General features: G+C 49.4%; 1 protein-coding gene across 1 annotated transcript in view; it reads left to right on the forward strand.

Annotated features, from left to right (window-relative positions):
* LOC116952900 (PR domain zinc finger protein 1) overlaps positions 1-22,052 on the forward strand; it is a 42,071-nt gene extending 20,019 nt beyond the window's left edge. The window contains exons 3-8 of the mRNA XM_032972590.2: positions 1,389-1,628; positions 8,093-8,212; positions 11,702-11,939; positions 15,474-16,975; positions 17,522-17,650; positions 18,932-22,052. Coding sequence (XP_032828481.1) covers positions 1,401-1,628; positions 8,093-8,212; positions 11,702-11,939; positions 15,474-16,975; positions 17,522-17,650; positions 18,932-19,759 — 3,045 coding nt within the window. The 5' untranslated portion in view covers positions 1,389-1,400 and the 3' untranslated portion in view covers positions 19,760-22,052. The remainder of the gene's footprint in view (positions 1-1,388; positions 1,629-8,092; positions 8,213-11,701; positions 11,940-15,473; positions 16,976-17,521; positions 17,651-18,931) is intronic.
* Positions 22,053-22,639: the final 587 nt, after the last annotated feature.

Consider the following 22,639-nt stretch of genomic DNA (forward strand, 5'->3'; position numbering starts at 1 on the left):
GTCGAGTCGCGGTCTCCCCTACGGGGGGGGGGGGACAGCCGTGACGGTTGTCTACAAGAGCTACCGCGTTGGCGGGCAGCGGCGGCAGCAGCCCGCGGTTAGGACAGCGGAAGGCCCCCCGCCCTCTGTTTCCCCTTTTTCTCTCTCCCTCCTCCTGCCCCCCCCATTGCTGGTGTTCCTCAATAATGCTCAGTCTCTCACCACCAGCCAGCCCCTTCTGTGGTTTCACCATTTCAAAAAGCGCCACGCCACCACCCTGCGCTTGCAAGCAAAATATATATTTTTTTCCGCACATAGATCGTCAAATCGCTCGTTTCTTTGTCGATGACAGAACTTGAGAATTGAGGAACGCCCAGAGGAGCATACGAGACTTGTGTATGTTTTTTTTTCTTATTTTTCCCCGGTTGGATATTGTTTAAATTATTAAACTTTTTTTTTAATAACGAAGGCTGCTGGCTCTCGTGACATTACCTGATAATTGCCAAGGAAGCCGGTTTTAATGTAAGTGAATGAAGATGAACTATAATACTTTTCGTTGTTGTTCTCGTTATTAATTCGGCAGAGTCCCCAGCTCATGTTTAAAGTAAAGGATGTTATGACTCGTGCTTTTGGGATGGAAAGGAAGCTGTAGAGAGTTTGATATAATCGGCTGTGACGAATGATGGATATTTATTGCATTTGGAATGATAATCACAGCGATGTAATGGCCTAAGAAAAGGCGTTTGACAGTCGTGCGAATAAACCTGGGATGTAAGCCATGAAAACGTTTTCTAAAGCTGTTTTCCAAAGTTGGCAAAAAATATAATGAAAAACAACGGTTTTGTTTGGCGCATTTATTATAATCACATGAGCAGCTTTGTGTATGTAATTGAAATTATACACGAGCTAAGTGAACTAGCATTTGTTCTGTATTGTATACAGAATGGCAACAGATGTGCTCATAATCATAATGGAAATGTTAGGATGACGCTGCGATGATTCTGGTAACAATGAAGATGACAACACTATCGGTAACCACAACGCATATGACATCGATGGCGACAATTTTACAAATGGCAATGGTGTTAACGATTAGGTGATGGGGATTTAGATGAGTCAGGAGGGAGTGAGCGATGGGTGAGTGTCCGCACGTGATGTCGTGACTCGGCGTGGTTGGCATGGGCGAGGAATGAAAACGTGGCTCCCTGTCCAATATCCCCCCTCTTCATAGTCCAGCATCTATACCCCTCCGGCCCGGTCCATCCACGATCGTGGGTGCAGTTGCACCGCCTGCACACTCGACAGCCACGCCACTCGCACGTACTCTCCGCGTGACACTCGGGTCGCTAACGAGCGCTCTCTCTCTCTCTCTGTCTCTCTTTGTCTCCGCATCTCTGCGGCCGCTGCAGCGGTGAGGGCGCATGGTGATGGGTGAGCGGGAGCCGCCCCGTCTGGCCGCGCTGGACGAGCCCCTGGAGGGAGAGGAGGAGGACAGCGCCGCCGCCGGGCGCTCCGAGCAGGAGCTGCAGGACACGTGCACGTACATCGTGCAGGACCAGCCCTGGCCGGGGCCTCTACCCGGAGCGGCGCCGCGCGCCGAGGCCACGCTGCCACGCAACCTCCGCTTCCACGTCTCACACACGGGACAGGTGAGGCCCTGAGCCACGGTGAACCCCAGCGACCTCACCCTTGACCCTGAGCCACGGTGAACCCCAGTGACCTCACCCCTGACCCACAGTGAACCCCAGTGACCTCACTCCTAACGCCGACCCAGAAAGAACTCAAGCGGCCTCACTCCTGACCCTAGCGTGTAGGGATTCAATGTTTTTTTAGAGAGTTCGGAATGGACCTTTATTCATCTCTCAACGTGCGGATGAATACAAATGAGAGAAGACAAACGCATTTAAAAGAACAAGTGATTAAATTATGAAGGTTCATTCTTGTTGCAATGTGGAAAGGATGTAGTAATTTAAGGGTGTTCATTAATCGAGCCACAGTTGATGTTTTGTCTCGTTGCCGGACTGACTGAACGTGGATAATAACCTAGCTCACAAGTGACGACATCACATGTAGCGCCTCTATTTAAGACTGAAACAGGAGGAGGTTGTCGCCTGATGAGGCTGGATGTTGTAATTAACGGCGAAATGTCATGGTAGTGGAATTCTAAATGTCGTGGGTTGAACTAGTAACGAATTAGCAAATTTTATTTACGTGACAAACCTTACTAATTTTCTGTGTCGGGTGGTGGCTGGATTAACGACGCATTTATATTCATGCGATCTAACCCAAATAAACCCCTATTATGGAACCTAGTATTCTTTGCAGGAAAGCGGCTTGATTTGTGATGGATGGCCAAGAAGGCCAAATGGTAATTTCAGGGATAACAATGTTAGGTTTGATATCTGAGAAAGAAAGAGGCCTCTGGGAAGACTTGGCAGGGATAATTGTTGGAGAGCCTGCAAACTCTGCATGTCAGGCAAAGAGAGACCTCGGGTCTGAGAAATTGGAGAGGTGATTGCGGAGTCAAGTTGTGCCGTAGTGTACAGTAGCGTGCAAGCACGACAACAACAACAACAACGCTGGACCACCTCCTTGGCAGCAGCTATTATAGAAGTCTCAGAGAGTCCAAAGTTGCACGATGTAGAGTACAGTTGAAGCTTCTCCATAGGTGAGAGCTTCGTTACACTCTGGGGCTTTCTGAAGCTGGAAACGCTGCACTTTGTCCTCGGGGCATCCGTTTGATTCCCACAGGACCCCCACTCTGCCCTCAGCCACCCTCCCAATGGCCTGGACGCCGCTTTGACCTCTAGCCGACCCCAGTGTCTCTGCCACCCTATTAAACCCTTAGCCGCAAATTCCTGCCAATTCCTAAGTAGCCCGCTCAATTTGTGGACAGTTCTAATAACAAAAAACCATAGCTTAGCCTCTTTCAATCAGCCACAGGGTTACTGACAGTTCCATGCATTTTCAGTCGGTTACAATCCCATCTGTTGATCCCATCCACAAAGCATTAATTGTACTCATCATTTGATATTGTTTTAATGCAGTGTAAGCGTGACTCTTTTTTTACTCTACGGGAGAGGTGCCTGATGTGAAGGAAACGCCGCTGACGGAATGAGAGTTTACATTATGAGACCTCCTTTGCCTGGAATGAGAGTTGTATCACGGTGTCATTCGGTGCCACGTGCCGATAGCTACAGTTCCTAAAGAAGCTCCTAGCAGGTGGAGGGAAACATCGCGCATCGTGCCGAACAGCACGCAGTACGAACGGAAAACGTACGTGGGCCCAGCTGTGTGTTAATTTTTTTCACTGCTTTGCTGCTTCCCCGACGTGCGTGGCGGACAGAGGAGCGAGCGATGATGGTGGCTGCATTTCGGTTTCCTGTTTTCGTTTCATGCCTGCCCCGGAGTTTTTTTTCTGTCTGTTGACGTAACCACGTCATCATGCCACACGACGATGACAACATCGTCACGTCTTGTACAAAAAAAAAAGTGTGATGTCACTTTTTTGTAAACAGTCACTGTTGGTACCTGGTGTTGCCTGGCATGGGTTTTCGTAGGCACTCGTTATCGAAGTATGGCCTTCTGGGTCCGGCCGTGTGTTGAGAATGTCTTCTTTCGAGCTGTTGCCACGCATCACTGCGGGCAAACATCGTCAGTCTCTGGACACAAAGATGCACGAAGTAGCGTGTGGTGAAACGCTTGAGAAAAGAAACGCTAACCGCGCCACCAAGGTTGTTGTGACCTTGAAGGCAAGTGTGGAAGTGCAAGTGAGTCCAGACAAGTTTGGACTGTGAGGTCAGGAGTTACCGTTCAGTGTGAGCGGACACTAAATGCCAATTCAGCAACGTCGCTCATAAATCTATGCGGGGGGGGGCGGGGGGGGGGGGCACGGAGAAGTGAGGCTTTTTCCAGGGTGGCGGCAGCTGTCCGTTCAGCTCACGTGGCGTAACCCGGAGGTGAAGGGCCCTGTTTAAATACGTGGGTGGCAGAAATAACAACGGCCGGGACTTTAGCCGAAATGTAGCCACGCTACTGGGCAGGTGTGACGACACTGATGACAACAACAGCGACAAAAAATCGGAACGGCTTCAGCATGTAGGATCGCGTCAAGGCGTCGTTTGAAGGTGGACGTGCACGCAAGCCGCTCAGAGTTTTTTTTGTTGTTGCGATTGCACCTGTACGTTCCCGGGCCTGTCTCGGATGCTATAACTCGCCGATTGCAACAACAACAAAAAAAACGAGTGTCCTGGCCCGGTGAAAGAACATCAAGAAGTCCCCCAGCAAGGCCTGCACACAGCCTGTTATAACCACCGGCTTTATTACTGGTTTCAGTATTATTAGGACTCATCACTATAGTACAGCCGTCGTTGTACCGGAGGAACTTACACTGAGAAAACCTCCAACTGCTCTGTCGCTGCGCTGCCGCTGCCTAAATCAAGAGAGGTGGCACTTTGGCTCGCGTGAGCAGGTGGCCATCACCGGCCATGTGCAGAATGTACGCAAGAACGGTGATGTCGCATATGGACATGCAAAGCATGCTCAGGCTTCCTTTTGTGCATTGATGTCTAAGGCACCTTTGAGCTTGCATCGTTTTGTTTTCAATCCGCTTAAAAAAACAAATCGCGTGTCTGACTAGCTACCAAAAGTGCTGGAATTCGGCGCTGATAATTGTCATTATCCACCCCATTCTCTGGCAGTACTTAGGGCTCGTTCTTGCGCTCACTAACAACGTCAACAGCCGACCGATTTATCGGCGATGTGGCCTGATATCGGTGGTTGAGCGGCAGCCGAAATACTGCCGTCAAGAAATGAACGTCACCATTTCACTCGGCAACAACGCTCATCCCGAAATTGCTATTGCGCAGCTTAAATCCCAAGCACCTGGTCCGTGTGTGCGCCGTACATTGGCCAGGTGTGATGTGTTTAAACAAATAAAACTGGACGAATAAAAAGCAGAAACAGGGAGGGGATTTTGTGTCACAACAGCAGTCTGTGTGCCACTAAGCTACAGGATACACGGGCCTTAGCGAACAACTTAACAGACTGCAGGAAGGCGAAGAAATATTTTTTTTAAGTTCATACTTTAGGTGTTAGGGAGGTCCCATCTTGAGCCATTTGTATGGGAAAAGCGCGGCCCCTTTATGACGTTCTTGACATCACCAGGAGACCATTCTGGCTTTAGAAGTTGCTCTCTAGGATCAGATCACATGCTTAAAGCATGAGGGTTGGTGAACAAGACAGGAATAATTCACGGTGCACCGCAGGTAGTTTCAGTGACGTTCGTTTGTACAACATTGCAAAGTGAAAATATATTGGCAGTAAAGTATCAAGAAAGAGCAAAGGGTTTGGCGAATTGTAATGAATCGGCCCCATGATTTGTTGAAATAATCAATTCTCTATTCTTGGTTCTTTCGGTAAAGTCACATTGTTTTATTTTTTAAATGTTTTATATTTGTATTATTTTATTGTTTCCCTTCTACGTGACTTTACCGAAAGAACCAAGAATATGAATCCCTGCAGTCACGAAAGCTTTTAAATCAAAATCAATTCTCTGTTGTCTTATTATTACCGCCTCGTGAGGGTTTTGCTGTCTGGTCGGCATGTTTGCACACCATCAGCCGAAATGTGACATTTAGCACCAATTGATTTTCATTGTCTGCTTCAATTGAAAGAAAATATGCTAATTCTTGCACGTGATGGGATTCACGTATCGTTAGGTCTTAAATAAATCATCTAAATTGATGAACCAACGCATCGTTACACCCGTAGTACCTGTGATATATATATACAGTGAGGGAAAAAAGTATTTGATCCCCTGCTGATTTTGTACATTTGCCCACTGACAAAGAAATGATCAGTCTATAATTTTAATGGTAGGTTTATTTGAACAGTGAGAGACAGAATAACAACAACAAAAATCCAGAAAAACGCATGTCAAAAATGTTATAAATTGATTTGCATTTTAATGAGGGAAATAAGTATTTGACCCCTCTGCAAAACATGACTTAGTACTTGGTGGCAAAACCCTTGTTGGCAATCACAGAGGTCAGACGTTTCTTTTAGTTGGCCACCAGGTTAGGCCACTCCAGGACCTTAATGTGCTTCTTCTTGAGCCACTCCTTTGTTGCCTTGGCCGTGTGTTTTGGGTCATTGTCATGCTGGAATACCCATCCACGACCCATTTTCAATGCCCTGGCTTAGGGAAGGAGGTTCTCACCCAAGATTTGACGGTACATGGCCCCGTCCATCGTCCCTTTGATGCAGTGAAGTTGTCCTGTCCCCTTAGCAGAAAAACACACCCAAAGCATAATGTTTCCACCTCCATGTTTTGACGGTGGGGATGGTGTTCTTGGGGTCATAGGCAGCATTCCTCCTCCTCCAAATACGGCGAGTTGAGTTGATGCCAAAGAGCTCCATTTTCGTCTCATCTGACCACAACACTTTCACCCAGTTGTCCTCTGAATCATTCAGATGTTCATTGGCAAACTTCAGACGGGCATGTATATGTGCTTTCTTGAGCAGGGGCCCTTGCGGGCGCTGCAGGATTTCAGTCCTTCACAGCGTAGTGTGTTACAAATTGTTTTCTTGGTGACTATGGTCCCTGCTGCCTTGAGATCATTGACAAGATCCTCCCGTGTAGTTCTGGGCTGATTCCTCACCGTTCTCATGATCATTGCAACTCCACGAGATGAGATCTTGCATGAAGCCCCAGGCCGAGGGAGATTGACAGTTCTTTTGTGTTTCTTCCATTTGCGAATAATCGCACCAACTGTTGTCACCTTCTCACGAAGCTGCTTGGCAATGGTCTTGTAGCCCATTCCAGCCTTGTGTAGGTCTAAAATCTTGTCCCTGACATCCTTGGAGAGCTCTTTGGTCTTGGCCATGATGGAGAGTTTGGAATCTGATTGATTGATTGCTTCTGTGGACAGGTGTCTTTTATACAGGTAACAAGCTGAGATTAGGAGCACACTCCCTTTAAGAGTGTGCTCCTAATCTCAGCTTGTTACCTGTACAAAAGACACCTGGGAGCCAGAAATCTTTCTGATTGAGAGGGGGTCAAATACTTATTTCCCTCATTAAAATGCAAATCAATTTATAACATTTTTGACACGCGTTTTTCCGGATTTTTGTTGTTGTTATTCTGTCTCTCACTGTTCAAATAAACTTACCATTAAAATTATAGACTGATCATTTCTTTGTCAGTGGGCAAACGTACAAAATCAGCAGGGGATCAAATACTTTTTTCCCTTACTTTAGTCCATGGGCCAGAACAAAATCGGTACCACCAGAGGTGGCAACATTTTAGCAGCACCGATTTATCTCGATAGCCAATAGGAGTAAATTATTTGATAACCCCACTCAAACGGTTACCACATTATTCATCGCCTATAGGCAACATAAACGAAATAGAACCACTGAAGACATGCCACCTCTGCTCTGGAGAATTAAGGACTAATATCCTTGATTTGCAATATCGCTGAAGTCATGCAGCAATGAACATCGGTATGCAGGGCGTTGTACGATCACCCATACCTCGGTGACTCATGCGCCATACCCTTTGAATTCCTTACGTTATGTTTATTATATTAAAGTCCTCCCGGTTGATAGTGGATGTCTCTGCTGGATGCCACTCCAGACCAGAATAACTGGCAGACCCTGCTGGAAGGACAAACTAAAGTCAGGTTTAACCAGTTTTGCGACAGGACTGAATACAAGCACATTGAGATTGTGTCAGCAACAGGCACCACGGCACTTCACACGAAATCCAAATTGTACGTCTCTTTGTGTGTGTAATTTTCCCTGGGGTTGCAGTGGTGTCACAGTTAGCGGCAGGTAATGCAACTGAACCCCGGCGAGCCGAGGTCGATTCCCGCTCACGGTCGACACCAGCGACAATTATCTGAATCGGCACCTAGGCCTCACCTAGGTCGACTCGGCCTCAAATTAGTATCTGGTGCTACTGGGAGAGACAAAGGCGTCCGGGCGTGGTGCTGGCCACCCACCCCCTCATGTGCCGAGCCCGTCTTCATGGGTGCTACACGCTAACAGCACTTGCCCCAACAATCTGTTAAAGGCTATACGGGGGATCTTTGTATTTGTGCCAATGCAGGTGGTGGGGGTGCTGAGCCGAGAGTTCATCCCCAAGGGGACCCGCTTCGGCCCATTGCAGGGCGACGTCTACCTGCGCGACGCCGTCCCGCAGAATGCCAACCGGCAGTACTTCTGGAGGGTGAGTATCTTCAGCATTATCACCATCATTACTATCGATCACCATCATCATCACCTCCATTATCATTACCATCATAACTGCCCAACACAACATGGTGTATTCTGGTGGAACACACGGACTCCACTCAGCCACCACCTAGGATGCCGTGGAATGGCTCACAATATTAAGCATACGATTGTAACTTGCCATATTTTATCTTTTTGAAACACCGTATGAACGACAATCAAAGAAGATCATCAACACCATCACCACCACCATCTTCATCGTTGATGAGATAGTGAGATCTGGCAGCAGTCCTTCCAGATTCTATTCAACAAAAGCGCCATCTCGTGACGTTGAGGATACAATTCCTTATCGTGGTATTGGCAGGCGAAGTATAGGGAGGGGGGGGGAACTTAAGGGAGAGGTGACGGAGTAAGGTGGGCTGGTCTCCTCCTCCCACTTCGGTGTGGGGCAATTCTGAAAGAAAATAAATGAAGCTCACGCGATTCTTTTCAGCCATTTCCACGAATTCATTTTCCTTTTATTCGAATTCACAATTTTTTTTATGGCCATCGTGCCAAAATGCTAGCCCTCCCATATTGGCGTGTGCACAAAAAGGGGCAATTGAGTGACTCAGCAGTAGAGGTATTTATTAGTATAGATTTTTTCTTAAATGTTTTTTTATTGTCATTAAAGAACCTAAAATACAAAGTGCAATTAAAAAATGTATTAGTATTTATTAATGGAGTAGGGCAGGGTGGAGCGGAGATACAGTGGTCTGTGCTATGAACCCGGCAACCCGAGTTTGATTCCCTGTCCGTGGCTATTATTAAATTTGTTATAATACACCGCTTTAATATCTTAGTGCATACACTGTCAACTCGCACGGACAACACGATGGCATCCTTCGAGCGTCACTGCAATGTTTATACGCTCGGCAAGGAAAACCACTCGCAATTAAACCGAGACCCGCAACAAAACTAAAAACCCTGAAGTGCACCAAAAACAATGAAAACTTGAGACGTGAAATTCGCACAATGGAGCTGCCCCAACTGGGGATGCCTCCGTCAGGCCCCCGTGCATCCTCGCGTGGCCGGATCGATCGGGGACGCGTGGGAAAGTCGAAGCTTTCCTGCCGCCGTCACAAACAGGTTGCTGTGCCTTCCTGTTTTTTCGCTGCCCGTGTGCGCACGAGCTATTTCTGGCGCGCATTTCCTGTAGGTTCCACCGGTCCCTTTGCTTTCTCTCCTGCCCTCCCTTCAACAACGCCGCTGCCCTAGACAACAACCCAATTCTCCCACCGCCATCGCCGCCTCCTCCCTCCTCCTCATCCTCCTCCCGCCGCTCTCCCCCAAACTCAGCCCCCGCCCGCGTCGGCTGGTCAGAGGCTTCCGTTCACACGGCGGCCCAGAGACATTGAAGGGAACACCCGTCCAATCTGATCCGTCAGGGCCTACGCATTTCCCAGGTCGTGACCCAGTGGCCCTGAGCTGGGAGGAGGAGTTCGGGGTGGGGGGGAAGACAAGCGTGAATTTGAAGGGGGGGGGGAGGAGGAGGGGATGGGAGCTGGGTTGGGGTAGAGATGGAGAGGATGGTGGCAAGAGTCAACAGCGGAGAAGAACAACACGCAATGACTGCGCTGCACCGTGCATTTCCACTGCGGAAGTCCTAAAAAAAAATGGGGCCAAAGATAGACGGCACAGGAAATTGCGATTAACATTTTGCCATTTTTCTCTGTCACGTTAATGTTAAATGCGGCTTCTATTATTAAGATGCTTTTGCTCCGCTCACGAGGGAGAGGGGGAGGCAGACCAAACGGAAGCAATGTGTGTCTGCGGCGTCCGCAAGTGCGCAGCGCTTATGGGTGCAAAATTGATGTATCGGTCCCATCCATTGTTTGTCAAAGTCCTATATTGGCAATTGCTGAATTTTTTCCCCCAAAGACAGTTTTATTTTGGCAACTTATCAGAGCGCAATTGTGCATTAGAATCAATAAGGGCAATTTAAATCCTCACCATGGTGGAAAGATGTTAACTACCTCACCTGGTATACAGGAGGTCATGGGTTCGATCCTGACCCTGATGCCTGTATATTTGGCATTTGCATGTTCTCTCCGTGGTCGCGTGGATTTTTACCTGGGTCCTGTGGTTTTGCCCTCCACATTTAGAAACATGCATTTAGAGTATTTGGCTGTTATAAATTACCACACGATAAGCTGTCATTTGTGGCCAGGTTGCTTCTGAAAAAGAGCTACATCGCTCAGTGGGCTTTACGTGGAAAAATTAAAATTGTTTGGTTTAAGTTTAGTTTTTTTATTGCACTTACTAGTTGCAGTGTTATTTAAGCGAAAAGAAAGTTGTATTTTAAGATGACAATTTTGAATTGGATGGGGCATATGGACCACCGTGGTTCGAAATGTCCCATCAGCAAGAGAGGAAACCAAAGCCAAATGTTGGCATCAATGTGCAGACGTTCAGCACTTAGTTGGCAAGACACTGAGGAGAAAGGAAAGACCATTGTGTGCTAATGTGATGGATCAGCTGCCCATTGAGTAAACACATGGTCTTGCTTTTGCCCCTTTGTCATTTATAGTAATGTATAATCTTCAGATTAAAGGGGAAAAATGCAATTTAAAAGAGGGTGTTAAATAACACTACACACGCGGTGAAAACGTAACAATAACACGTATCATTTATGGACTGTTGTGGTATATAAGGGGGGGGTTAGTGAGCACCTATTAAGTCTGCCACAGAATGCCCCACCACGATAGTCTCCTGCGTCAGACGCTGTATTACACTGGCGTTGAGCATGCCGTGCGACACAATGCAATTTGGATGCCGCTCAGGACACTACGGAAATAAATGGGGCATGCGCATTAAAGAGGATGAAAGGCAGGTGTTTATTTACTTTTTATAAGTACCCTGCAATTAGAACCACGCTACGTTCATAATGCGTACATTAATGCGGAATGGTGAAAGTAGTGATTCACATTATAAACACTCATCATTGGCTGACAACATCTTCTATATGTAGAGGATCGCAGAGCTTTCGCTGTAGGTGCCAGCTCATCGCGTGGCTGCCTTCCTGCTTGTCAAGTGGTCCATTCATGTGCCTCTATCCGCAAGAGTCAGGAGTGAACTCTGTGCACGTCACAGGTTGGAATCATTGTTGTCGTTTAAAAAAGAAAAATATGAATGGGAAAATTACAGTTTGATGATGTGTGCCGTCCATTCGTCCACCAGGTCTCACAACCATCGTGATTAACACACCGCTTTATATTGCTTCTACGAGCACTGTGTCGCCAGTGCGAGTGCATGACGCGTCCGTGCGTCCGTCCGTCCGTCCGTGCGTGCGTGCGTCTACCCATCTGTCCGTCCAACAGATCTCTCATCACCGCCATCGCCATTAACGAGACGCTTTAGCTCGGTCCTACGATCCTCGGGCCCGCGCAAAGTCGCGCGGCGTGGCCGGTGCGAGTGCATGACCGCGCGTCCGTGCGTCCGCCAGATCTACCGGCACGGGGAGCTGCAGCACTTTGTGGACGGCTGGGACGTGAGCCGCAGCAACTGGATGCGCTTCGTGAACCCGGCGCGGTCGCGGCGCGAGCAGAACCTGGTGGCGTGCCAGCACGGCGCCGACGTCTTCTTCTACACGCTGCGCGGGGTCTCCCCCGGGCGCGAGCTGCTCGTGTGGTACTCGCCAGAGTACACGCGGCGCATGGGCCAGGCACACCACCGGCTGCAAGGTGAGCGAGCGTGGTGAGCGGCGCAAGGCGAGCGCCGTGGTGTTGCGCTGCGGCGAGCGTCGGCGAACGCCTGCTCGGCGATGTGGCGAGCGATGTGGCGAGCGCTGCGGTCGATCAATTCGTGAACAAGCACACCGTGAACATATTCAAATTGAAGGCCATCGAATCGCTTGACTTGGAACTCATTTAATTGACAATTCAATCCATCCCGGCATGTTTGCTGGTAAAATGTTTCGAGCAAAGGCCAGTCGGCTGAAGCGGATTTTAAATGCACACAATTCAATCAATAGGTGAAACCTTTCTTTCTTTAAAAAGGGCATCTTTGTTAAAACTACCATGGCCCACGTGCATAAATTACGAATGCCAATTTTATTTGGCAGCTAATTAAATGATGCGCGCGACTGCAGCGAGCCTTCAAACTTACGTGTTTAAAAATAACAGCGGAAGTGAATTTGCGGAGATTAAGTTAAACGTGATGAATCTTGTCACACTCAAGTATCACCTTTCTATTTGAGGGCAGTGTCAGAGCGTGTGGGGAGTGTGTGTGTGGGGGGGGGGGGGGGGTTGGGTGGTGGCGGGGGGAGTGGTGGTGCAGTGGTTAGCGCGCTGGCTGCGCCGCGAATCTGGTCGCCCCAATTCGATTCCCGGCGCATGGCCAACAACACCAGTGACGATTATCTGAAACCGTCCTGGGGCTCCTCTAGGTCAACTCAACCTCAAATGAGTACCTGGTGTGGTGTCTAAACATCGCCACTCGGGAGACAAAGGCGGGTGCGGTAATGGCCACCCACACTCTTGTGCCGGCCTTCAACACACCGGCGTGCTGTACTAGTAACGAATCGGCATGTTTTGTTTACGTGACAAACGTTACTAATTGGCTGTGTCGGGTGGTGGCGGGTTTAACAACTCATTTATATTTACGCGATCTAACAAAAAAAGCTCTCTTATGGATAATTTTGGCCGCGAAAGCCTACGTGTTAAACTCCGTAGGTGCTCGCACTTTCCCCAACAGTCTGTTCAAGCTATACAGGGGATCTTTGCTTTAGAGGTGGGGGGGGGGGGCGGGGGGTTACTGGTGGGGTTGGGGGGCGGGGCAGAGAGCAGTCGAAGAGATGCTGGTGAATTGTGAGAGGCTGGGAAGTAATGGCTTGTGTGGAAGGTTGGGGAAGTGGGGAGCTTGGTAGTGGTGGTGGGGAGAAGGGGTTATCTGGAGCAAAAGGAAACAAACAGAAGCGGCATTTAGCCGGCTTATCAGGTGATTAATCTGACTGGCTCCCTCTGCCCTCTGGGAAAAGCTGGGCTAGTTATCTCTCACTATCCCCATTTCCAAGGGTCCCTTGCCAGCCACATAGCACATCGCCGCACCCCCGTGCTGCAAAGCTTCACTCAAGTCACCACCTCAGACGCACGCGCACACTCTTAATGCATGCCATCTCTCTGTTATGCATCGCACGCAATGCTGGTAAGGCGACGCGCGATGAAGTCTCTTGCCCATTTGGGAAAGGATGGCGTTCGAAATTATAGATCCCGCTCGTTTTTACTCACGCCAGCCTCACCGAGTTTCATGACTCTTTGGCTGGACGGTCCTGCCGAGTATGAATTTTGCATGGCCTGCTATCGTCATGTCTCTCCCGTGCCTTAATGGGGAAAACCGCCACTCTCAGGGGCAATGAGTTACAGGCGACGATCGTTCGCTCTTTCATGTTGCGTATTTGCAAGGGGACACTTCCAATGTTGTCAATGTTGTGCCTCAATAGGAGGTCAATGTAAAGTTGACTGAAGTCATGTACTTGTATTATGGCTGAGCACACAGCACTACTGTGATTTAATAAACAGTAACGTTATACGGGGAATATAAGCACTGCTCCCTGTTGATATTGTAAGTAATACAAAATCACGTGGGAGTTTGTGTCACACTGCTATTGAATGTGTGCAGGATGCCAAACAATAAAACCTTAAAACGCGACCTGCGCCCAACAACTGCACTAATTGCCTTTGGAAGGTATTTACAACCCACACGTACGCCTCTCCTTCTAATCTAATAATACTCGCCTTCACTTCGCTGGGCTCAAACTCTCACACGACTCCCCCACCTCCTCCTGCTTCTCTCTCATCCCTTTGCTCTCTCTCTCCAGCCAGCCGCCCACCCACCCACCTTCTCTCTGTCTTTCACGCTAAAACCCTCTCCCAGAATCCCACCCCCTAGCTAAAACAAACCCCGTAACACAATAGCACTATATCAGTTGCTGGCATCGTCCGGGCTGGCGTGTTCTGGAACCTCAGCGCCCCTCCACCTACAATGTTAACCGGTTTGGGTTTTTGTGTTTAGTTTTGGACGCGCACGCTAACAGCGGCCGCACGCGACCCGTCATTGACAGATATTCGCTTTGAGGCCATGCTCAATCCACTGCCGGATGTCGGCACCGCAGCTTGCGATTCCCCCCGTGCATCTGCACGCGATCTAACGCCCACGTACGGTCTAATTTTCTGTTCTGTTTCCCCTTTTGGTCTTCCGCTAGCGTGCGTTTCCTCCGTCGGATGCCGCCGTTCCATCATTGGCGTTGTCGTTGCTTTATTAAATCCAGACTTCGGCTCCACTGCAGACACCTTCTCTGACCCCACCACACAGATTGCCTGCAGTTGCTCTGCAACAATAGTAAAGTTGATGATAAGCCCAACTGTCCCACGCGTGCTACACACATTCCCAATCCAGGTTGATTTTTGTTGTTGTTGTTGTACAAATGTAAACAATTTTTAAAGTATCCCACGTCTCAAAACGTGGTGCAGTACAAAAAAAAATCTAACAGCAAATGAAGATGAAACTCTAATTCCGTCAGCGGCGTTTCCTTCATATCTTGTGCCATCATCCCTTTCAGTTTCTGCTGCAGAGATACATCTGCACAGTTACTCTTTCTTTGCATCCGAAGTTTTGTAAACAAAGAAGAGAGAAACAAAACAAACCTTTGCAGGACAATAGCACTCGCGACTCGATCCCAGGCGGTAATCGCGCTGGATCTCAGCCCGTTGCGAAATCCGATAAAGCGAAATCTCTCAGCTGGGGCCACGGAATCTTGTTTTCCTCCGAGGAATGTCCCAAACAATGTAGCAGTAGAGCCACTTGGAGTCATTTGTTAAATCCCGATATCTCGCCCCTCCCCGGTAGACAAACAGGAGAGGGGGCTGGATGGAGATGGTGGCAGGGAGGGTGGTGGGGTGGTGGGGGTGGCATGAGTTGGAGTGAAGGAGTTGAAGGAGTTGAATGGGTGGAGGGGGGGGGGGAATGCGTGGGGAGTGGTTTGGAAATGTAGTGATTGGGTGTGGTGGGGGATGGAGGAGAGTGGAGCGTTGATGTCAGTAGCTAGCGCCGATATCCGGAGTCGATAAGCCCGAGTCTCATCTTACCAACCAAACCCAGAGTCTTGTTTGTGTTGCATGTGCTGGACCATTAGTCTCACCTCGTTTCCTCTGCATGCCCCCTCACTCCCCTCACCCTCCCCTCATTTGTCCCCCCCCCCCGCTTCCCCTTTCCTGCAGACGAAGAGCCCGAGAGTGATGATCGTTCAGCGCCAGTGGCCGTCGAGAGAGACGCCAAGCGCAGGAGAGGCGATGACGCAGAGCGGATGGAGACCCCGGCTCTGGCCGGTGAAGAGAGGGGCACAGCACCCCTTCGCACTATTGAGGAGCAGCGAGGGGAGAGCCGAGACAGGCGTGAGAATCGAGAGGCACCCGTGACAGAGGAGTGGAGGCACCCCCACCCTGAAACCATCAGTCGCGGCACGACCAGCGACAAAGGCCATGTGGACTCCTCCAGCAGGGTCAGGGTTAAGGTGAAGAGGGAATGCCCTGCAGAAGTGGCCAAAGTTGACGAGAATCTCAGGAGTTTTACCGGGGGTCAACCGAGCCACCAACCTTCGTTAAAGCCGCCTAAGAGCACCCACCACGATCTGCTGACCGGCAGCAGCAGGGGCGTGAGGTGTGACTTCGACCAGGTCGTCCCATCTCCTGGAGAGCTGTCCTCTGGTAAATCCACCCCCTCAGACCGAGTGAGTCCCAGTCAGAGCATGTGCCCTCCTCTTGCTCCTCCTGTTCTCCCTCCTCCTCCGAAGCGAACATCAGTCATCTACAGCTCGGTGTCCAGCGCACCGCCTTCAAAGCCCGGCTACGCACCGAGCCTCAGCGAGCTATATGGCCGGACGCACGTGCTGGAGGGCTTCCCTTCAGGCCTGCAAGCCGAGTACCTCTCGTCCACGTTCCTGCAGCCTATGGGAAGGACAATGCCGTTCATGTACCAGGGATTTATGTTCCCAAACTACCCAATGAACGTGAGCAGGATGGACATGTTCTCCTCATGGGTGCACCCCGTGTCTCTGCACCCCGCCATCGTCGCACCCCCACCGGCCATCCCCACGGCCTCCTCTCTCGCCACCGAGCACGAGTTCGGCTTCGGCTTGGGGAAGTGCCCCAAGAACCGCCTGGTCGTGGCTAAGAACAGCGCCTTTTCTCCACCGGCGCTGTCCGCCGTGCAAAGGGACGCCAAGACCGGGGACGCAGGCTACCGGCAGGACGCGGCTGCGCTGGAGATCTTCCGGGGATTCTCCTACCCGCCGAGGTCTCCCGACGGCGGCTACCGGCACGCGTCCCCGTGCAGGAGGAAGCCGCCCGGCTTGCCGCACTCCCCGGAACACACGGCGCTGAGCCGGTGCGACCCGTGGAGCATCTTCTCGCCGCGGCTGGAGGAGGCGAAGCTCACGGCGCTCGCGGCTGCGCGCCCGGCGGCGGTGCGCCCGGCGGTGGCACCGGAGGATTTCGGCTACGGCTCGTCCGGCGATTATGCGGCGCAGGCCCAGGGCCAGCAGCAGGGGAGAGGCGCCAAGTCGGCGTGCGATCGCCAGCCGCCGCCGCCGGAGTCGAGGGCGAAAGGGAACCTGACCGTGAACGGTCACACGGTGCCATACCCGCTGAAAAAGCAGAACGGCAAGACCATCTACGAGTGCAACATCTGCGGCAAGACCTTCGGGCAGCTCTCCAATCTGAAGGTGTGCATTTGCATCCGTCTGTTTTTTTGTTCATTTTTTTTGTTCATCCTTTTGCGGGATTTAACACGAAGGTGTTTTACTATAAGCACAACGTGTCCGTTGGAAAGTTGTTTCCTACATTTCGAGGAATGGTCAGGCGGTCGGTCAGCTTATTTCAGGTGAGTCTCAGTCATCCTAGATGTTTAGGTGTGGTGCCAGGTTTCATGGCATTTACATTTTTACCTTATCGTTTTACAAGAAGAATCGACGTTCATTCTCATTTTGTTGGAAATACCGAGAAAAAAACTGGTGTAAATGCGGAACAAGTTGCAGCGATGCGCGCGTCACTTTTAAAAACGTGGAGCGTCAACGCTCGCGTGCAACGCAAGTTTTTCCCGCAAGAGCCGATCCCATTGCGGCTTTACGACACGTCTTCGGATGCGTACCTGCGTGTTGTCCGGCACGATGCCCGACGTTTCGCCGCTTGCACGTGGTGGGAGATACAGTAGCCACCTTGCACCCGCCGCACAGGTTGCCAAAGTGACGAGGATGTTATTCCCCCGACAGGTGCACCTGCGCATCCACAGCGGCGAACGGCCGTTCAAGTGCCAGACGTGTGGGAAGGGCTTCACGCAGCTGGCGCACCTGCAGAAACACCACCTGGTGCACACCGGAGAGAAGCCCTACCAGTGTCAGGTAACGGGGCAGCCGTGGCCGCGACGGGGGGGGGAGAGGCGGGGTTAGCGACGACCCCAGCGCTCGCGAATTCCGGAGCAAAGGAGCTTCGCTATTAAGATCGAAGCCTCAACAACCCGGAGGTTCCGGTGGTGGGTTTGAATCCAGCAAAAGCACTTCACAGTTGTGCAAAGTGTGGAGCGACCCTTGTTGAGAAAGCAAAAAATACATTTTTGTCTTCAGACCGGAGTCCGAAGAGCCACCCTAATGCATGACCAACGTATCACTTGACACACTCGGCACGTACGTCACGATGCTGCTTTGCAATTTTGAGAAAAAAAAAGATTCTGGGAAGCCACAACAGACTCATGTTTACGCCAGACTGTGTGTGTGTTTTTGGTGGCTGATTTTTTTTAGAGGGAGGTTGCATTGCGCATCAGAATAATGTATCCGTGTAAGCATGGGCTGAACAGCCAGACATGGAGTCCTTTAGCTGGGCAAGCTTCAACTTGGCCAGTTCTTTATTGAGTATTATTTGGCATTTGGAAAGAAACTTGAGAATTTTTAAGAAAGTTTATTCTTGGATTACATGTTTTTTTTAGTATATTAAACAAGGGAAGATCGTTGTCCAGCAGTGGATTGTCTATGGCTGTTAGCGATTCAGAGAAAACATTTTGCATGACAGGGTATATATATAGACCTACTTGCTGTACTCCCTCCAAGAGATACCACTTCCTTGCCCCTGTCTGTATATAGGTGTCTCGCCTACACAAATGTCCTGTCCCTGCATCATCCACCAACCCTAAATCCTTCCCCTGCACTACCGATTGGCTAGCATGGTTGGCTTCGTACGACGTGAAAGAAGTTCAACATACATACTTACATATCCTGACAGGCACCGATGCACCTAGGGATTAAGTACAGGTATAACTCTTATGGCGCTAAGGGTGAGTTTTTAGTAAACGGAGCGCTATAGGAAACAGCGCTATAGGAGGTCACTATAACGTGGTTCCAATAGGGATGAGTTACCGAAAGCGCAATTATTTTTTTTACCTATGAAGAATATATGAGGGCTTCTTTGCTATCGGTAAAAGCCTTAATGATATTAAACACATGATAAATGTATTAAAGCATTTTATAAATAAGAATAATAGCTTGCACCATCATTTTAATCGCCGCGCCTGTTATTCAAATTGAACCTGCGACCTCTGTACTGCACGTCCTTACAAAGAGCAGTACAGCACGCCAGTTTCCCATCCAGAGCACTAAAAATGTGCGTCCGTCTCCGTTTGACCCACGCAGGTGTGCTGCCGCCGCTTCAGCAGCACGAGCAACCTGAAGACTCACCTGCGCCTGCACTCGGGCGAGAAGCCCTTCCAGTGTAAGCTGTGCCCGGCCAAGTTCACGCAGTTCATCCACCTGAAGCTCCACCGGCGCCTGCACGCTCGCGAGCGTCCCCACCGCTGCGCCGACTGCCAACGCAGCTACATCCACCAGATCAGCTTGAGCCTGCACCTCAACGGCTTCTGCCCATCTCAGCAGGGGCCTGCGACGGTGGCGTCCGAGCAGCGTCATCCCCGAACCTCCTGCGAAGGTTTCGCCGACGTGGAGCTCGGAGGCTCGGCCGCATTGAGGCCCCCGACGCGGGATCTTCTCGGGCGTCACGGGCACAGTGGCTCAACGGCGGCAGTGGACTTGCAGGCGTCCTCCGTGTCGTGGCATCCAGCCGAGCTGCAGGCTTTCCCTGAGTCCAGGTCTGAGCAGGACCCTCTGGCCAGGGTCAACCAGGAGATCGACATCTTCGACGTGAGCGAGGAGGCGGAGAAGTTGTCCATGCATCCCCACGTCGACGTCGAGAGCAAGATCCTGAGCACTTTTTGCCCGGCGAACAGAGGCCTGTCTTTCCTGAGCTTGTCCGAGGAGGTCAAAAAGCTCCTGGAGTTTGCCGGGTTGGACATGACGTCGGAGGACGCGGCGATGGGAGGGGGCGGCATTCCTCCAGAGCGAGGCATGGGTTCCCAGAAAGATGAGTCGCTCGTTGGTGCGAGCCGTGACTCGGGGCAAGGCGATATGCCACAATTCAAAATTAACCAAAATGTGGCCAGCATCGTAAAAGGGCCAGAATGTTGAAACCACAACCCCCCCGATTGAAAGACTCTCTCACCAAAGGCATTATTTTTACAACTCCAGCCTGTCAAAAACACAAAAAGATCTTAAATACTTGTTGTGCTGCAGATTTCGATCATCTGTTGTAATATTATTTTTCGACATCGTTTTGAAGGTCAGGGCTTGATGGTAGTCTCGATGCCATGGTTATGAGGCCTCTTAAACTTGTGCCGGAAATGCAAGCAAAGGAGCGTCTAACCGTGGCATTCTTAAAGCCCGCATTTCGAATGAATGGTGGAAGTGAAAAGGAATAACATTTTTCTAAAGTTTCCCGATCAAGCGCATACGACGACGATATTTAACGTGTAACTTATGTGTGATGATATTTTTTTGTTGTTCGTTAAAAGCTAAAAATTGCTAGACAATCGGCGCACGTGGAATGTTTCCATACAACTAAAGTTACTTTTTCTTACCTGTAATAAACAAATATATATTTTATCATATAAGCCATTAGTTTTATACATGTGTGTAGCAGCGGTGGCGTTTTCTAAATACATTTTGTGACTTGCAGGTCAAGCTATTATTATTCTTATTATTATTCTTCTTCTTCACGTGATTTTCCCCTCTGATCTGTTTTGGTAGCTTTCACTTTTTTTGGGGGGGGGGGGGGGAAATAGCTCTACAAATTAAATACCTCTTTGTTGTTAGATTTTAACAATGAAAAAAACAAAGCTCAGGTTTATTGTGATGCAGGTTTGGGGTAGACTGCGTAATATATGTTGGCTTCAGCACAAAAAGTGACGGACTTCAAACAGCATCGTGGATTTTTAGCAGATACTGTAACGGGTCGTTTCCTTTTGATAGTTTTCAATTAATTTTTCCCGACAAGATATTAGAATACTTTTCACGATTTAGGTAATTTAATGTTTGTTGTAACTGTGTACATTGTGACTCTCTAATTATATATTTGTTTTCTCGATTGCCGCCACTGTTTTTTTTTTTTTAAAGAAGGGACATTGCAGTTCTGCTTTTAACTGCAAACGAAAATGCACAACCGCATCTCACATTTCATTTGGCCGTGGTTCTCCGGATTTATACGACGCCACTTTCACCCTCCCGCTGTGTGTTCGAGAAAAATAGTCAGGTCAAGAATGCATTTTACAATCCAGTGTGTGTGTGTGTGTTGGGGGGAGCGGTGGCGATGCAGTTAGCGCGCTGCGCTACAAAGCCAGCGACCTCGAGTTTGATTCCTGCTCACGGTCGACACCGGTGACGATTGTCTGAACTGGCCCGGGCATCCCATAGTTCGACTCAACCTCAAATGGGTACCTGGTGCGGTGTGTAAACATCGCCACTGGGGAGACAAAGGCCAATCACCTCCTCGTGTGCCATGCTGGCCTTCATGGGTGCTCACTAACAGCACTTGCCCTTACAGCCTGTTTAGGCTATAGGGGGATCTTTGTCTTTGTTTTGTGTAACCACATTTGTACAGCTTTATTGACAACGGGCACAAGTTACTGATGCGTCTTACTTTTCTGACCCGTCTTACAATCCGGAGAATATGGTAACATTAAAATGAATCACAAATGCCTGCTGTATTTAAAATATTGTTTAATCGCTTACGATTTCACTGACATAAAATGACCGCTTAAATCTCTTCTCATTTAACACTTTTTGTTGTTTGTGTATTGTTCGCAATAAAGTAAGGTCATGGTAGTAACTGTTATTTAAGAATGCTGATGATTACAGTATCCGGTAAATGATGTAGTTTTTGGGAAACAATATTACGCAACGGAGCAATTGGAACATCTTTCACAATGATGTCCATGCCGACCGGAAGAAGATTTGCCCATAATGGTTCCCAGTGACGAGTGAGGAAAAGCTGCACTGAGGGGAGAGACAAACGAGCCCCATAGCATGACAGCACATTCACGCCGACACATGCAAATGACAAAGGCACAGCCCTGCAATTGCCGGGATCACACCGCTGCTGGCGGAAGAGCCTCAGCTAGAAGGAGCCTCGAGAGAGCAATTCTTGAAGGGTGTTTTGGCCTACTCCTCCACGCAGGCCAAACGTTTTGGCGGAGGTGGGGGTGACTGACATACGGCTTCCACAAATACACACTCGCACGGGCGCTCGCAAACGACTGACACAACTTCTCGTGACTCTGCAGTGTCAATTGCAACTGTTACCTATCCATCAGCAGCAATGGGACAAATTTGTTGTTATTCATTTTTTTCTTGACATTGTACAGCTGGACATTCATTTTGTACGGTTGTTCTCATTTACTAATTAAACACTATGCTACACTGGCAATGGTTATTGGGTGCTTCTTCTTAAGCATGGTTACAAAGAAGCCCCCCCTCCCCCCTCTATACAACGCAGCGGTGTACACACTGCACCAAACAACACTGCCGCGGTGGCGAGATGTTTACTCCATCGCCTGGTATGCAGGAGGTCGTGAGTTCGATCCCAATCCTAACACCTGTATAATTCGAGTTTGCATGTTTCTCTCTGCCCGTGCTCACGTGAATTTTTCTCCTGGTCCTCCGGGGTTTTTCCCTCCACATTTAGAAACACGCGTTTAGATTTGACTGCTCTCCATTTCCGCATGATGAGCCACTTCGTTGAGCTATCATTTGTGTCAGCCAGGTCGCTTCTGAAAAATAGCTACATATCTCAGTGGGCCTTACCTGGTAAAATACAAAGTTAACTTTTTTTTAGTTTTAGTGTTGGATGCTATCTGAACTAGTCATGGGTTCTCACCCACCCCCTTGAACACACGGGTTGGTACAGAAACAACATGCATCAAATCATGATAATAAAAAAACAGTTATAATAATTAGTTTGGGAAGTTCTGATTGACTGGAAAATGTACCTTGATAGAAGGCTTCTATAACTTC

This window comes from Petromyzon marinus, chromosome 49 (genome assembly GCF_048934315.1).
Source record: "Petromyzon marinus isolate PM22_M1 ecotype Great Lakes invasive population chromosome 49, UKy_Petmar_22M1.pri1.0, whole genome shotgun sequence".
NCBI lineage: Eukaryota > Metazoa > Chordata > Hyperoartia > Petromyzontiformes > Petromyzontidae > Petromyzon > Petromyzon marinus.